This window comes from Martes martes (assembly GCF_963455335.1).
Source record: "Martes martes genome assembly, chromosome: 16".
Lineage (NCBI taxonomy): Eukaryota > Metazoa > Chordata > Mammalia > Carnivora > Mustelidae > Martes > Martes martes.
Window position 1 is genome coordinate 50,079,221 of NC_137904.1, and position 17,441 is coordinate 50,096,661.

General features: G+C 35.1%; 1 protein-coding gene across 1 annotated transcript in view; it reads left to right on the plus strand.

Annotated features, from left to right (window-relative positions):
- The window catches only part of TANC2 (tetratricopeptide repeat, ankyrin repeat and coiled-coil containing 2), a 372,574-nt gene that overhangs the window by 220,172 nt on the left and 134,961 nt on the right, over positions 1-17,441 (plus strand). The window contains exon 7 of the mRNA XM_080825462.1: positions 3,598-3,784. Coding sequence (XP_080681588.1) covers positions 3,598-3,784 — 187 coding nt within the window. The remainder of the gene's footprint in view (positions 1-3,597; positions 3,785-17,441) is intronic.

The following is a 17,441-nucleotide window of genomic DNA, read 5'->3' on the forward strand; positions in this document are numbered from 1 at the left end:
CATACAGGAGTGTAAGCTTCATAATGGCAGGGATTGATCATTTTTTAAAATCAGTTTATATTATAACTGTGTTGGTATACTATGTCCCGTGAATAAAAAATAGGAATGATATATGTTGAGGGCCTTTCTGATACTGGTTTAAGTAAAACATCCATTTTTATTTTTTACTTTTTATTTCTTGATATTCGTGTCAATTTAAAAATGTGACTGTGTTCTAATAATGACCAAGGAACATGATGTTACAGTAGGAGTATTTGCCAAGGATCATGTTGTTTCTAATAATAGAATAGTCATTTACATTTGTGGTGAGCATAGCATAACATAAACTTGTCAGAATCACTGTTATTCATCTGAAGCTGATGTAACATTGGGGGTCAACTATACTTCAGTTAACAAAAGAAAGAAAACAGAAAGTCCCTGAACGAGGAAGTAAAAAATCTGTGCCCTGCTTCCAACTCTACCACCTATGACTTTGTAAATTCGAACATGTCACTTAACCTCCCTGAGCTTTAGGTTTTTCATAGGTAATAACAGCTGACATTTATGAAATGCTTACTGCATGCTAATCATTGTACTAATTGCTTTATTTGTACTATTTTGTCTAAGCTTCCTTACAACCCAATGTGGTAGGGTCCTTGGATATTCCAGATTTCAGATAAAAAAGTGGAAACACGGTGCCACAAAATGATGGAATAGTATTCAAATCCAGACAGTCTGCTTTTACAAATTTCTGTTCTAAACAGCTGCACCGTACTGTTTCAGTGTAATATAAAATAATAACACTTGACAGGATTGTTGTGAGGATCAAGGTAAATCATGAATATGAAATTACTTTGTAAGCTGTGAAATGCCATATAAATAAAAGGTATAAAATACTATGCAGTATAATTAGTATATAAATATATGGCAAGAACTATGATTTGGGGAAGTTAAAGCTTTCATTCTTGAGGGAAGTTTCTTATTCACATTTCTTAATGGGAAAATAATGTTCATTTTGCCTTATATTTGGTTGGTAAGGAGTAAATGAAATAATGCTAAAATTTTTTAAACTGTAAAGCATTGAACAAATGTAAAATATCAATAATGATGACTGTCTTGGAATATAATATACCATGAAACTATCTTGGAGCTACGGAAGGAAGTGACTAAATTGATCATTGGAATTGGAATTTTTAGTCTTAGGAAGGTTATTAAGGTTATCATGTTCATTTGGTGACTTTCTTCTGAGCTAATCAGCATGCTAACAAAGATAAATTGCTTTGTTCTGGAGGGCCTGAGGGTAATGGCATCCTCAGAATTATACTAGAAAGGACAGAATCCAGCACAGGAAAGTTAGCATGTATCGTTTTTCTACAAAAGACAAAGTACTGAAGTGATATTCAACCAACCATTATATTTTCTTCACTCAGAATTTCTGGAGTAGTAGGATGTACTTTAGGAATTCCATCATCAGGTTCTTACCTTGTGTAATTGTAGAACCTTTAAGAGATCAGACTGGGAGTTTGGGATCCTTCCAGAGAACACAATTGAAAAACGACTGAAAGTCTTTGAAAGTGGAGTGGTTTAATTAGATGTCCATTTTAGCTTAAAGTATGGAGAACTGTTAATGTTGTCTTTCTCTGCCTAGAAGAGATTTCTGTATCTCATTAACTAGCCTCCTTAGATAAAGAGGAGGCCTGCTTTTTAATTCATAAGCCATGAGCAAATTTCTGCTTTCTAAACGGCTTGATCTTTAAGCTTTGCTTTTACAGTTAAAGCTTTTAAAGCATACATTCTGTGATACAAGTTTTATTTTGTAGAGAACAACTTGTAGTAAAAATAGTGTCGTTTGGGCTTAACCTCCACATTGGCTGTATTATGTGTATAAGATAGTTTCCTTGCTCAAAGAACAGACCGAGAATCTTGTCTAAAAATGGAAATGAGTTGCTATGGAGGTAATAGATTCATACCAAAATGGAACTTTTTCAATATGGAATGACTATAGATATATTTAATGTAAAAAAAAATCCTAGTATAGTTCATTTCATCTACCCACATATTTTTTAAAACTGAGAGTGAGGAGGTTAAAAATTGCCATGTTAGATTCTAACTAGGGAGGATTCTGATTCAGTAAGTCTGGGGTGTGGGGTTCTACATCTGTCAATTTCATTGGGGAGCTTGCTTTTTTACATTCCATAGGTGATTCTCCTGCATGCCCAGTTAAAACTCATTGCTGTGGTAGGCCAGCATCATTTTATAAAAATAGAGGAGATTACAAAGAAATTGAAACTCCTCCATCCTCTGGAGAAAAAAATGACAGAGAAGAGAAATGGTATAGATTGGAGGGCTTGTGGTATGACTAACAAAAATCAGTTCCTAATATTATTAATACAATTGAAAAGATTTGCTTCATTGCAAGGTTCTGAGAATGTCACTTGTGCTTTAAGTTGACTGTATCCTTTATGACCTAGCTATAGCATTTAAATTAAAGTCAAAACCTGGATTCAACACATGTGATTAAATACAAGGGATTGTATCTGAAACTTATTTTAGAATGAGTGAAAGAGCCTTAATTTTCTCGTATTTAGTGATTAACACATTTTCAAGTCAAGTTGTTAAATGTAGATCTTCAATTTTAGTGGAGAGAATGTGAATAGTGACTCTGTAGGTAAAGAACTCAAAAGATTTCTTTTAGATTTGACATTTAAAGATGTTGAATGGTAGGTATCATTAGTGTTCCTTCAGTAATTTTGTCACTGATAACTTACCATTTTAAAAAGGATAGAATTTTTTTAGTTTGAAAAATATATACTTGTATTTATTATTTTGGCAATTTGTTTGGGTAGAAAGAGCTAAGGAAAAGTGGATTTTTGTTAAATTAGGTTAAGCCAAGATATATTGCCACCAATCTTTTTGGTGATTATTCATTCCTTCCCATCAAAAACTTTAAACTGAGGTGACCTCAGATATAAAAGTCATTCAAGATACAAAGCAATCTCAGTCTATAATCAGTTTCTACAGAGAAATTATTTAGTTTTGCTTTAAATGAACATTGTTTTTTTTTATCTATTTTTTAGTTAGACTTTCAGGATAAGGCATGTTCTCTGCATTCATTTACTGTCTTAGAGTAGCCACCTATGTATTTTTTAAAAAATGTTTATTTGCATTGAGAGCCTTATTTTTATTTCTCCTTGGCTGCAGATTATTTTTTTTCAGTCTGAAGAAAAGTATTAACAAGACTAAATTCTAAGCCTTCAGAATAGTTTTGTTTATAGGAAAAAGCAAGCACAACTTGCAGTTAATTAAAAATAACTTTGTGGGGAAAAAAAAAAATCTCTCTGAATTCATGGAAGTGATAAAGAATATTTGTCACTAGAAATTTCTTAGGCAGAAAAACTGACCACAGTCTCTGCTTGTGTTAAATTTATCAAGTTGCGCCTTAATTGTATGATGCAGACTCTCTTACCCCAGAAGGCAAAAAGCAACTAGTACCTAGTTGACGTAAAACCTATGTATGTAGATTTTGTTCTTTTTCTCATCAAAGCATATATTTTGCCATAAGATACATTTTACTTTAACAGCGATCAGTTGATCTTGTTTTTCATTCCAATTTTTCAGACCTCAGCAATCACTCAGCGGATAAGTCCCTGTTCCACCTTGACTAGTAGCACTGCCTCTCCACCAGCCAGTAGCCCCTGCTCCACCCTCCCGCCAGTCAGTACAAATGCAGCTGCCAAAGACTGCAGCTATGGGGCTGTTACTAGTCCAACCTCTACCCTTGAAAGCAGAGATAGCGGCATTATTGGTGAGTTGATTTTTACATTAATCATTTTTTGGGTTTTTTTCCCCTCTTTAAAATAATTACACAAACTTAAGGTTTTAAAAAGTTCTGTGTTTGAATTGTTGAAGTATGTATACAAAATGTCCTTTTTAATGATGCTGGAGAGAGAAATAAAGGTAAACAAAATGAAAGCTATCCCTCCCTCCTCAACCACTCCTTTAAAGATAATTACCTGATAAAAGACGGGGTGGATAAAAAAAGTTTTGTCTACTGCTCCCTGTAAATTCATCTCTCTGCCAACAGAAGCGGTTCAGAAAAGGTTCATTCCTCACTGAGCTGAGGTTCTCAGTTCTTCATATATGTATTGCTTACTGTGTGCTTATTAAGGGGAGTCAGTCGAATGGAAATGAGTGAAGTTTTGGGAAATGAGGAATCTGAAGAAAGGGAATCCACAGAGAAGGAAACAGGAATGAGCACCGAATCTTAGGCCATGTTCAAATTGAGCAGGAAATTAGAGGTAGGAGAATGAGCCCGTGGACAGAAGTAGTCAGACAAATAGAAGAATTGGAGGAAGGCCAAAGAAGATAGAAGTTTCAGGGCAGGGATGAGGAAAGGTTGGTCAACAAATGACAAAAGCTGAAAAGACCAGGCATAGGGAAAATATTTCTTCTTCATTTGGCTTCCTTCTGAAAGTTACCAAATCAAACTATTTACTTATGTAGATGGTGAGGCAGATATTAATGCCACGCAACTAAATATATATCTACTACCTAAAGGCATATATATTAACTTGTGGATTCATTCATTTGAAATAAGTATTAAGTAAATGAAAAGAATTTTTTTTTAAGATTTTATTTATCAGAGAGAGAGAGAGAGAGCACAGGTGAGCACAAATGAGGAGGAGGGGCAGAGGGAGAGAGATAAGCAGACTCCCTGCTGAACAGGAAGCCTGACATGGGGCTCAGTCCCAAGACCCTGAGATCATGACCTGAACTGGAGGCAGATGCCCAACCCAGTGAGCCACCCAGGTGCCCCAATGAAAAGAATATTTTAACAGCAGAGTTGCAGGATACAAAATGAGCACACAAGAACCAGTTGCATTTCATACATGCTAACCATGAACAATTCAAAAAGAAAATTATGAAAACAGTTCCATTATTATAGCATCAAAAAGAACAAAATACTTAGGAATAAATTTAACCGAGGTAAAAGACTTCTACACTAAACAGTACACTAAACTAAGACCAGTACACAAAACACAAAATATTGCTTAAGGAGTTTTAAAAGATTTAAATAAATAAAGATATATTCTGTGTTCATGGATTGGAAGACTTAATACTGTTAAAGTGATATTTCTCAAAGCAATCTACACATTCAGTGAAATTACTATCATAATCCCAACAAAGTTCTTTGCGCAAATAGAAACACTTGGTGTTTCTATCCTAAAATTCAGTGGAATCTGAGAGGATCCTGAGTAGCCAAAACAATCTTGAAAAAAAAGAACAAAGTTAGAGGACCCAGGTTTCTTTATTTCACAACTTATTACAAAGCTTCTTAAAGGCAGGATTCATGTCTTACAGTTTGTATACATCCTCAGGATTTAGTGTAATAATTTCTAACTTGTGATTTATTTATATGAGAAGTCTTTATGAAGATATAGTCATTAAGTGACTAAATGTTTTAACAAAATAAAATAGAGAAATAAACTGTAGAAGAGTACCCTCTTTCTATCCTCAGAATAATTTATGGAAGATTGGAATTATCAGTTCCTTGACTATTTAGTAGGACTTGCCATTAAAATAATCTGGAGCTGATACTCATGAGGGTTTTTTTAAACTACTACTTTTTTAAAAAGATTTATTTAATTTTTGAGAGACAAAGAACAAGTGGGGAGGGAGAATAAGTCGAGGGAGAGAGAGAGAGAGACAACCCCAAGCAAACTCCCCACTGAGCACAGAGCCTGGCGCAGAGCTTGATCCCAGAACCCTGAGATCATGTCCTGAGCTGAAACCAAGAGTTGGAAGCTCAACTGACTGTGCCAACCAGAAGCCCTTAACTACTGATTCATATAGTATTTAATAACTATAGGACTTTCTAAGTTTTCTCTTTGTTTTTAAATCAGTTTTCCTTCATTATGGTTTTTATCTTTTTCAAATTTACTGGTATAAAGTTGTCCAAAATATTCACTACCTACACAGGAACCTGAGCTAAAGAGCTGAGAGGAGACCTTCCCTCCCCCCACCCTAAATTTCTTATCCCCAGATTTTATTTTCATCTTTCTTAGTATTGTCTGGGCAGTCCTCATTATCTTAGACATAGATTAATATAAATGTAACTATTATTTCTGCTTTTCATCTTGTCCCTTCCAAGTCTATTTTTCACACAACCACCAAAGTGAATTAACCGAAAACCAATTACTCTTTTGATCCTGTTATCTATAAGGTAGATAGTGAACTACCTGAAAATCAAGTCTGATCATAACACTCCTTTGACTCCCATTTACCTATAAAATAAAGCCCAGGCCCTCCGGACCTGACCATGGCCAGTTTCTCCAGCCATCTGTCCCACTATTTCTAGCTTTGTATATATTGTTCTAGCAACATTAGACTTTATTGTTACCTGATGCATTCCAGTTTTTTTCCTCTCTGTGCTGTTGCTCATATTGACCATTCTGCCTGTAATCTCTCTCACACATATGAATGAGTCCTATGGATTTTTTAAGACTTTGTTAAGTATTCTGCCACTTACTGCAACCACCACCTCCCTTCAATTTTCCACTTCATCTCCTATCCAGTATATATTATTATTCCATGTTCCCAGTAACACCTGAGCATATAGACGTCATGGCATTTAATGTGTGGTGTAATAATTACTTTTTGAACCTGCTTTCCACCATTCAACTGTTAATCTCTTATTGGCAGAAACATTGCCTTACTCATCGGTATCTGCAGCATCTGGTCCAGTAACTGGTATGTGGTAGCACAGTCAGTGTTTAAGGAAATGTTTACAAATGGAAGGAGAGCAAAAGGGGAGAAGGAGAAGGGCCCAAGGACTGACCTGGTATTTTGCATTATTTTTTCGATAGTGCTTAGAGTGACCTTTAGGTACAAGATAGGTATTGGATTTATTCGATTTTGAACAGAGTAGAGATTAGAGTTATCCATTGACCAGTTTTGTTCTCTTACATTCTCTTTATGATTAATTTTAGCAAAATGACTTTTATAAACCCAGCCACGCTTCTTCTTGGGTTCTTCTGTTGATATTGCTAGTGTCTATCATTGCATATCCCCTTTGTTGCATATAGAAATGTGTTCATCCAAGTGGAAGGGATGGTTCTCATGGATCAGACAAAGTATGTTTATAAGTAGTTACCTGTCAAAGGGAAAACCTAACACGTCAGTGGATGTTCAGAGTTAATGTTCGTATGTCCTGAAAATTAAAAATGGAATCTTGCTTTGACTTAACAGCTGGCAGTGTTTCTCTATTTTTTTTTCTGAGAAGTTTCCAAAATTGTGTTCCTTGTACCGTAAGTGCCTTTGTTCGTAATAGGTGTAATTTAAAGAATGATGAACTTCCATTCTTTAATGTATGTAAATAAACATTTGCTTACAAAATTATGAGAGAAGAATGAGAATAATATCTGGTCATCAAATTACTTCAGCTGTAGAACAGTTATCAAATTATATGTGCAGTTAACTTAAGAAATGTTTTGTTTCTCTTTCGTTTTTATTTTTTTAAATGCAATTTGAGTCTGAAGAAAACAGAATGTGGCATAAGTAATAATAGTCAAAGATTGTTATTACCTTGGAAATCTCATGACTGACCTACCTTAACTGTTAAATACACTTTCTTTAAGTATTTTCCCCTCTGATTATACAAACACCTGCTTTTCCAAAAATCATATTGCTTGCATTATTTCAAACAAAACTTCCAAGATGGTCTGTTGTTTATTAGTGCTCTGTATTTAAATCCTGCCCTATTAGCAAAAACGCACAAAAGTTATTAAATGTTTTAATTTATGCATTTTAAATTCCTGTGTAGGTCAGCTTATTGTGATCCTTTGTGATGCACTGCATTTTCCACTTATAGCTATCAGAATTTTAGCCATTCATGTGCTTGACTGTATCACTCGCGTAGTTGACCAAAATTATGTAGAATACTAGTTAAAGATTTGGAATACTAGAAATACAGACTTCCTAAATTTTTAAGTATTCTGAATGTAAAATAGGGTTTTAGAAGATTTTAAATAACTGTGACTTATTTGATTTTGTGTAGTCGATTCAGCCCAGACGTGAGCTAATTTCCACAGAAAGCATTCTCTGCTCCAATTGTAGCATCCCTCCCCAAATTCATAACCCTTCTTAAATATGTGGTGAAATGTCACCAACACAGTTGTCAGATATTTGCGTGTTAATTTTATATCTGTGACTCTTTTTTAATTTTATTGGTAAAACTCTAATAGTATAATGGTCTTATGTATGTGCCTAGTAGGTGATACCACTAATGACATATAATCTCCTATCAGCTGTATCTCTATTTATCTGTATATGTATTTATATATCCACATATATAGATACATATACACATAACTTCAAGCAAAAATCTTGACAGTTGTAACCTCCATGAGATACCATTTTTCTATCCTGTTCCTTTTTCATGTTAAGTTTTAATAATGGTCCTTTTTGGTATGGTTATACAGCAAAATGAATTTAAGCATGGGTCCATTTTGCTTTTCCTCTTGTTTATTTGGAGGTCACAGTTCTTTCCAGAATAGTATAATTCTTGAATTATTTCTTTTAATCAAATCTTGGAATGTTTTAAGTCCTGATTTTGTTGCCAAATTTCCTATAGCCTTATATCACTTAACACCTACAAAGATGTAGTATCTGTGACTTTGCCCATTTTTTGTGATTATGTTTTCCTAATGTTTCACATTAGTAAGTAAAAATAATCAGTATTAGACTCTGGCAACCCCAGAGATGAGCATAGGGTTGGCCCAGTCTAGTTGTAAAATAACTCTGCCTTATCTAATAGTGTAATAATCTTCCTTAGAATTAAAAAACCAAGATTCAAAAATAATTAGTCTCAGGTCACAAAGACAGTAAGAGGCAAAGCTAAGATTCAGATTCAGGTCTGTATGACTGTAGACCAGTGGGATGTTGTATATTCTTTATTTGATTCAGATTGTCATATCTTGAAAGTCATACCTCCCAGAGGGAAGGGGTTACGGGGATGAGCAACATCGGTAAAAGGGAGTGGGAGATACAGTCTTCCAGCTACAGAGTGAGTAGGCTGTGGGGATAAAAGGCACAGCATAGGAAATACAGTCGGTGATATTGTAATAGCATTATAGGATGACAGATGGTAGCTACACTTGCAGTGAGCATAGCATAACCTATAGAGGTGTTGAGTCACTGTGTTATGTGCCTGAAACTAATGTAATACTGTGTGTGAACTAAACTAAAAAAAATTAAAATAAAAAAGTTACCCCTCTGGGTCATAATCTGAACATTACATCATTTGAATTACTTTTTCATGTTTTCCCCAACCTGTTTTCAGAAAAGTGCAGGTTTATTTTTACTACTGAGTTTTTCCACTCATTGTTCTATGACTCCATCATTCTTCCCACCTCTCTAATCACTTAGCCCTAAGTAAAATGTCAATAGCTATAATATGACATGCTTGTTAAAGAAATCTGGACACTGCTTATTAGAATGATCAAGGAGACCTAACAAAGCATTTCTCTTGCATATTGACCTAATAGTAACAACCAGCATTTATTGCGTACAAACATTGAGCCAAGTACCATTATTTAATTGTTACAGTGATTTTTTTTTTTTTTAATTTGACAGACAGATCACAAGTAGGCAGAGAGGCAGGCAGAGAGAGAGGAGGAAGCAAGCTCCCCGCTGAGCAGGGAGCCTGATGTGGGGCTCGATCTCAGGACCCCGGGATCATGACCCGAGCTGAAGGCAGAGGCTTAACTGAGCCACACAGGCGCCCCTGTTACAATGATCTTGTAAGAAATTAGTTGTCAAGATTTCACAGGGTCATGTCATTGATATGATACATAAGACTTGACAGAGAATGCTTATAAAGTCTTTTAATAAAGATACAGAATAGCAGGTAAAGGAGAATGCAAACAAGCAGAGGACCCTAGACACTTCCAAGTACAGCTCTCCAAGTTCTTTCTTAAACAGGATGTGCTCTATCTCCAGAATATAAATGACCAAATTTGTACAAGGAATCTTGGTTTCAGGAGAGCTCCCCAGAAGTTTATAGTGAAGATTTTTATGCCCCTCTTATCCCATAGCCAAGTCAGGTTGTCTAAGTCCTCCAGTATAAGTTGTCAATAAACTGCTAGTTTTGGGGGCTGCAAGAGGAGTTTAAAACTTTAAAGAGCAAATTATAGATCTTTAGTTATCTTGGTGAAGAATCAGTAATAGACTCCCAGGCAACCCCAGAAATAAGCATGGGAATGGCCCAGTCTAGTTGTAAAATAACTCTGTCTTATATAATAGGATAAGAATCTTTCTTAGAATTAGAAAACTGAAATTCAAAAATAATTGGTCTCAGGTCATATTATAGACTGTAAGAGGCAAAGCTGAGATTCAAGTTCAGGTCTGTATGACTTCAAAACCCCTGGTCCTAATTATTACAGAACAGTGCATAGTTCTGAAATAATTCTGCCTCCGGATAGATGACTTAGAACTATTATATGGCATTAAAAATGTAGTCTCTATCAACAAAAGTAGAGTAATGAGTCAAGATAAAAAAATTAGCTCTGTTAGTTTTAAAATATTATAGAAGACAGATGAACCAATTTTATTTTATATATATATATGTATATATATATATTTTTTTTAATTTTAGTATAGCTGACACACAATGTTACATTAGTTTCAGGTGAACAATGTCATGATTCAACACCTGCATACCTTATACTGTGTTTACCACAAGTGTACCAACCATCTGTCACCATACAGTGCTTTCACAATATCATTGACTATTATTCCCTAAACTGTGCCTTTCATCCCCATGACTTATTCAATCCATAACTGGAAGCCTGGATCCCCTTCTCCCCTTCTTCCATTTTTCCACCCCCACTCCTTCTCTCTAGCAACCATCAGTTTGTTCTCTGTATCTCTAGGTCTGATTCTGCTTTTTGTTTGTAAACAATCCAGTTTTAAAATGTACAAAAGACATTGGATAGGCATTTCACCAAATAGGATACATGAATAACTAGTAGGCACAGAAAAAAAAATGCTCATTATCATCAGTCATTAGAGAAGTGCAATTAAAACCACAGTGGGACACTACTGTTTACCTACTAGAATGGCTGTTACCAAAAAAAAAAAAAAAAAAGTACCAAGTATTGGCAAAGATGTGGAAAAACGAGAACCTTCATGTATTGCCCTCATGTATTACTTTATGTTTATGAAGTAAACATAAACTTACCATATGACCTAGCAGTTCTGCTCTTTGGAATAGGTCCAAAAGAAATAAAAACATGTCTCAGAAAGAAGCATTATTCATAATAGCCAAAAACTAGAACAGTCTAGATATCCATCACTTGGTGAATGGATGTACAAAATGTGGACTGTCCTTACAATGGAGTACTCTTTTGGCAATAAAGAGGGAAGAGGTTATTAATAAATGCTACAGAATGAATTGACCTCAAACATAAGGGCTCCATCTTGTGTGATTCTGTTTATATGAAATTCCAAAAAAGGCGTGTTTATAGAGGCAGAAAGCAAATCAGTAGTTGCCTGGTACTGGGATGAGAACAGAAATTAACTGCAAACAGGCACAAAGGAACTTCTAGGGGTTATGGAAACATTCTAGAACTGAATCATAGTGATGATTGCACTGATCTATAAATTTGCTAAAAATCATTGAATCGTACGTTTACAGTGGGTATATTTTACAGTATGTAAATTGTACCTCAATAAAACTGATTTAAAAGCATAGAGAGTTAATTTTATTCACAGTAAGCCTGTTTTATGTGCCTGTGATTCCTTCTTCCTCACACTATCTCTTTTCTGGCCTCTATGACAATACAAACAGACGTGTCACATAAATAGTTCTTTATACTGAGGTAACAATTTTTTTCTGTATCAGAGAAGGAAATCTCTTCAGTTACTTGAGACTCAGTATTTTCTTCCTATCCTTTGTTCCACCTGGTCATTATTAGAAATAATGATAGATTAGGGAAACAAATATGTATATTTTCAATGAGGAACCGTGTCTTCCTTTCCAACTCCATTCATAGAAACTTTACACATATGAGTGCTTAATTCATCTAGGCCCAGCTAATGCGGCACAAAGACTGCATGCATGGGCTTTGGGCTTTTGAAACTTCTAGCATGCATGAAAATATTACTGCATTCTCTGATGCTTTAGTTACCCTGATGACCCTAAATTATATGAGATCTCACCATAGAGGAATGGTTGAATAAAATAGGATGTATCCATAAAGGTGGATAATATACAGACATTAGCCTATTGTTATTAAAAATAGCATCTCATTTTATGATTCATTTTTCTTTGTATGACCTCTTTTGTCACAGAATTGTCCTTCTTCTATGATTAAGGATTTAGGACCTATCTTATTATATATTAGTTGCTCAGTAAAAATTTATTGGATCGGTAGGTGAATGGAATTAACCAAAAGTCACCAAGTACAGTAAAAAGCATCAATGAAGCAAATATGCACAAAATCCCTAATTAGAAGTAGTTGCTTAGAGAATTTCACTTCTAGTATTTTGTGTCAGTTGTCTATTTTTACTTTCTGTGCCCCTAAGATCCTAGACCATTGTGCATCAAATAAAACTGAGGTAGGATCCTTAGGCCACTGAATAATTCCATCTCTGTGTACCACAGATTAACTCACAGTTTCTCTAATCTTTCCACCACTGATCAGTACTTTCATAATTTTTGTTGGTAGATCCCATAGTTTTGAAAATTTTTTCAGCATCACTCTATTTGTTATTTAGCAGTTTCTCATGTTTAATTTATCAAACATGTATTTCTGCCAAAGCTTCTGTTTAATGAGGTAACTGATGTTGTCACCTTTGATATAGTTCTACCTATGTTGGCAGAAGTTTGATGTTTTAACTAGCTACCAGTTTTAACTAGCTACATATTATTTATAAATTACTTGAAATACTGAAAATAGTGAACTCCGTTGCTACTTTCTTTAGACCTGTAAAGGTATAGTAGTCCAGTGTACTGAATATTTTCATGTTTTATCTGGGGAAAAGGGGTATATTTCCGGGATATTTAGCAGGCTAAGACCACACAGATCCAGGTAGTTCTTAGCCAAATCTGATTAGGGACTTAAAAATAAAAACTTCTTTTGGACACAACACAAAAAAACATAAAAGGTAATGGGTTAAATAGCAGACACTTCACATGTAGACAAGTTCTCTGGGAAACAAGAGTTTTCCTTCTCTGGCTTGATTCAGCATACTGATCCTAGCAGCTATATGAACTCTGAGCTTCTTGCAAAGAATTACAAAGCCAGCTGAATCACTACATCTTTATACCAAATGAAATATTATTTTCCAATTTTTACTGAATATTTAGCAAATTTTACTAAAAAAAGTTCAAGTATATTCTAAATTAATGAGATAATTTTCAGAAATTAGGAAGAGAACACACTATCCCAGATTCATCACTTAACAACTGATTGATCTTAAGAACATCACTTACCCTCTCAGAGTATTATCTTTCTCATCTAGAAAATGGGTTAATGCAACTCTCCTTATACATATTGATAGAATTTCAAATGAGGTAATACAAGCATGATACTTGGTGATAAATTAATAGTTGTAACTTATTATCACAAATATATATATATATAAAATAAAAGAACACACAGGTACATACATAATATAAATATGCTATCACTGAACACATTTAGAAATTACAAAATAATGCTGTGGAATCCATGATAACCTCATCAGGAAAGGTATAGCATTATGTTTAGCAACAAAAAGTTAGGAACTATTGGGCTGTTCATGACTGAAAGTCTGAATATATGAAAGGAATTTTTAATTAAAGTGAGTAGTTTTGACTGAATACTGAAACTGACTTGAATATTTGGATTAGCTATAAGAGTATCCCATGGTTCTCAACATTTTCATCAACAAGACTTCCTGAGCATAGATTCCTTAGAAAAATAGAGCCTGAGACAAAAAAGTTATGTGCTCATATTATGTTAAGGGAGTATAAATGAAGGAAACAAGAGTGAATGAAAGAGAAGTGAGGCAGAAAAGGAGGAGAAACAGTTATAAGGAAAGGAATTACAGAGCTGGCAGAGGTGATTGCTTGATTCTACTGAAAGTCTTCAGAGAGACCATGCATTTCTTAACTGTGGAAGAGGGAATTACAAGGTGATATTACTGCTAGTAATTCTCACATTTGTATGTTAGCCCTAATAGGATACTATTTCCCTGACTCTTACTATTGCATAAATCCAGTAGCCCTACTGCATCTCATGTCTCCATGGCAACTAGGAAGTCTAGAGACAGATAAAAGGCTGTATGGCAGTACATAAGACAGTGGTTGACTTCTGCCCGTGATTATTACAAAGGACCAAGAATAGCCACTATAGTCAGTTCTTCAGTATGGAGCAGTATGTTAATAACAAGGACCCAGCTCCAATCATGGGAATAGTCTACACCACTGCTAGAGTTGACGTAGCCAGACAAGAGGCAGGTAAGTACATTTAGAGTGGCAAATCCAGTTCAACTCCTATACTACGTAGATCAATTATTAATAACCTCTTTTAGCATCTGGTCTCACCTGGGAACATGATACTGTGATACTCAATTCTTTTCTGAGAGGAGAGATCCAAATCCAGTTCTTCAAGATGACCAGTAGCAGTCTCCCAAAAAGACTTAGAAATGGTTGGTAAATGAATATTAAGTCCCTGTTGCTCCTGCTGGTCCTGGAGTCTATACTATATGCTCATCCTCTCCCTCATTCACCCGTTTCAGAACAAAGAGTATCAAGATAGATTTCAGAATAAACAGTGATAACCTATCAAGAAGGTCATTTCATAATGATAAATGGGTCATTTCATCAATAGGAAATAACAATCCAAAATATTCATGCGTGGAATAACAAAGCTTCAAAATGACAGAAATCCGCAGAGATTTTTTTACCTCTCATCTCTCAGTGGTTTAAAGAACAAGTAGGAAATCAATTAGCATGTAAAAGACCTAAACAATTCCATGAACCAACTTGACCTAATTATTTTTTATAGGACAGTCCACCTAACAATAGCATAGTTCAGATTCTTTTTAGGTATACACAGAAGATGCACCAAGAGACCATATTCTGTTTCATAAAACAGGTCTCAATAAAGGTAAATGGATTAAACCATTACAAACTGTGTTCTCTAACCACAGTGTTTAAACTAGAAACCAGTAATAGAAAAATATCAGGAGATTTCACAAATGCTTAGAGATTAAACACATTTCTAAATAACATGGTCAAAAAAGAATCACAGTGGAAATTTTAAAGTATTTTTAATTGAATGATAATGAAAGAAAAATATCAAAATTTTTAGAATGCAGCTAAAGAAGTGCTTAGAGGAAAATTTATAGCATTAGATGCTTATTTTAGAAAAGGAAGTTTTTTTTTTTGTCTCAGAATTTTATTTTTTTTATTTTCTTATTAACATAAATGTATTATTTGCTTCAGGGGTACAGGTCTGTGAATCATCAGTCTTACACAATTCACAGCACTCACCATAGCACATACCCTCCCCAATGTCCATCGCCCAGCCACCCCATCCCTCCCCCACCGAAAAGAAAGTTTTTTAATTAGTGAACTAAACTTCTACTTAAATAAGAAAAAAAAGAAATTCAAATCAGACCAAAGTAGGAAATAATAAAAAGCAGACATCGGTGAAATAGGAACAGAGAAAATCAGTGAAACTGAAAGCTTGTTCTCAGAGAAAATTATATTGATATACCGCTAGTCATATTAACCAGGAAAAAAAGAAGATAAAAATTACCGTTATCAGGAACAAAAGAGGGACATCACTACAGACCCCACAAACATTAAAAGGGTAAGTAAATGTCATGAACAACTTTATGCCAATATATTTGACAATTTAGATGAACAAATTCCTGGAAATAATACATGACCAAAGATCATTTGAGAAAAAAAAGATAACCTGAATAGTTTTATAGCTGTTAAATATAAATTGAATTTGTTATTTAAAACTCTCCCACAGGGAAGCTCTTAGTCCAGATGCCTTGACAGGTAAATTCTACCAAACATTTAAGGAAGGCATAATACCATTTCTTTTTTTCTTCTTTATTATTATTATTATTTTTTTAAAGATTTTATTTATTTACTTAACAGACAGAGATCACAAGTAGGCAGAGAGGCAGGAAGAGAGAGGGGGAAGCAGGCTCCCTGCTGAGCAGAGAGCCAGATGCAGGGCTCAATCCCAGGACCCTGGGATCATGACCTGAGCCGAAGGCAGCGGCTTTAACCCACTGAGCCACCCAGGTGCCCCTATTATTATTATTTTTTTATTATGTTCAGTTAGCCACTGTATGGTACATAATTAGTTTTTGATGTAGTAGTTCAACAATTCATTCGTTAAGTATAACACCAGTGCTCATCACAGCACATGCTCTCCTCACTACCCATCACCATTACCCCCTCCCCCAGCCTCCTCCCCTCTGAAACCCCCAGATTGTTTCTCAGGGTCCATAGCCTCTCATGGTTCATCTCCCTCTCTGATTTCTCCCCCTTTAGATTTCCCTCCCTTCCCCTATTATCCTCATGCTATTGCTTATGTTCCATATATGAGTACAACCATATGATAATTGTCTTTCTCTGCTTGACTTACTTCACTTAACATAATCCCCTCCAGTTCCACCCATGTTGATGTAAATGGTGGATATTCATCTTTTCTGATGGCTGAATAATATTCCATTGTGTATATGGACCACATCTTCTTTATCCATTCATCTGTTGAGGGACATCTCAGCTCCTTCCATAGTTTGGCTGTTGTGGACATTGATGCTATGAACATTGGGGTACATGTGCTTCTTCTTTTCCCTATGTCTGTATCTTTGGGGTAAACACCAAGTAGTGCAATTGCTGCATCATAGGGTAGCTCTATTCTTAACATCTTGAGGAACCTACGCACTGTTTTCCAGAGTGACTGTACCAGCTTGCATTCCCACCAATGGTGTAAGAGGGCTTCTCTTTCTCTACATCCTCACCAACATTTGTTGTTTCCTGTTTTGTTAATTTTTGCCATTCTAACTGGTATAAGGTAGTATCTCATTGTGGTTTTGATTTGTATTTCTCTGATGGCTAGTGATATTGAGCATTTTTTCATGTGTCTCTTAGCCATTTGTATGTCTTTTTTAGAGGAGTGTCTGTTCATGTCTTCTGCCCATTTTTTGCCGTGATTATCTGTTTTTTGAGTGTTGAGTTTGAGGAGTTCTTTATAGATCTTGGTTATCAGCCCTTTGTCTGTAATGTCATTTGCACATATCTTCACCCATTTCTATAGAAACTGCTCCAGGAAGTTGAAGTGAAAGGAATACTTTATGAGACCAACATTATCTTAAGATCAGACCAAAGACATTATATAAAAAGTAAACTGCAGGGGCGCCTGGGTGGCTCAGTGGGTTAAAGCCTC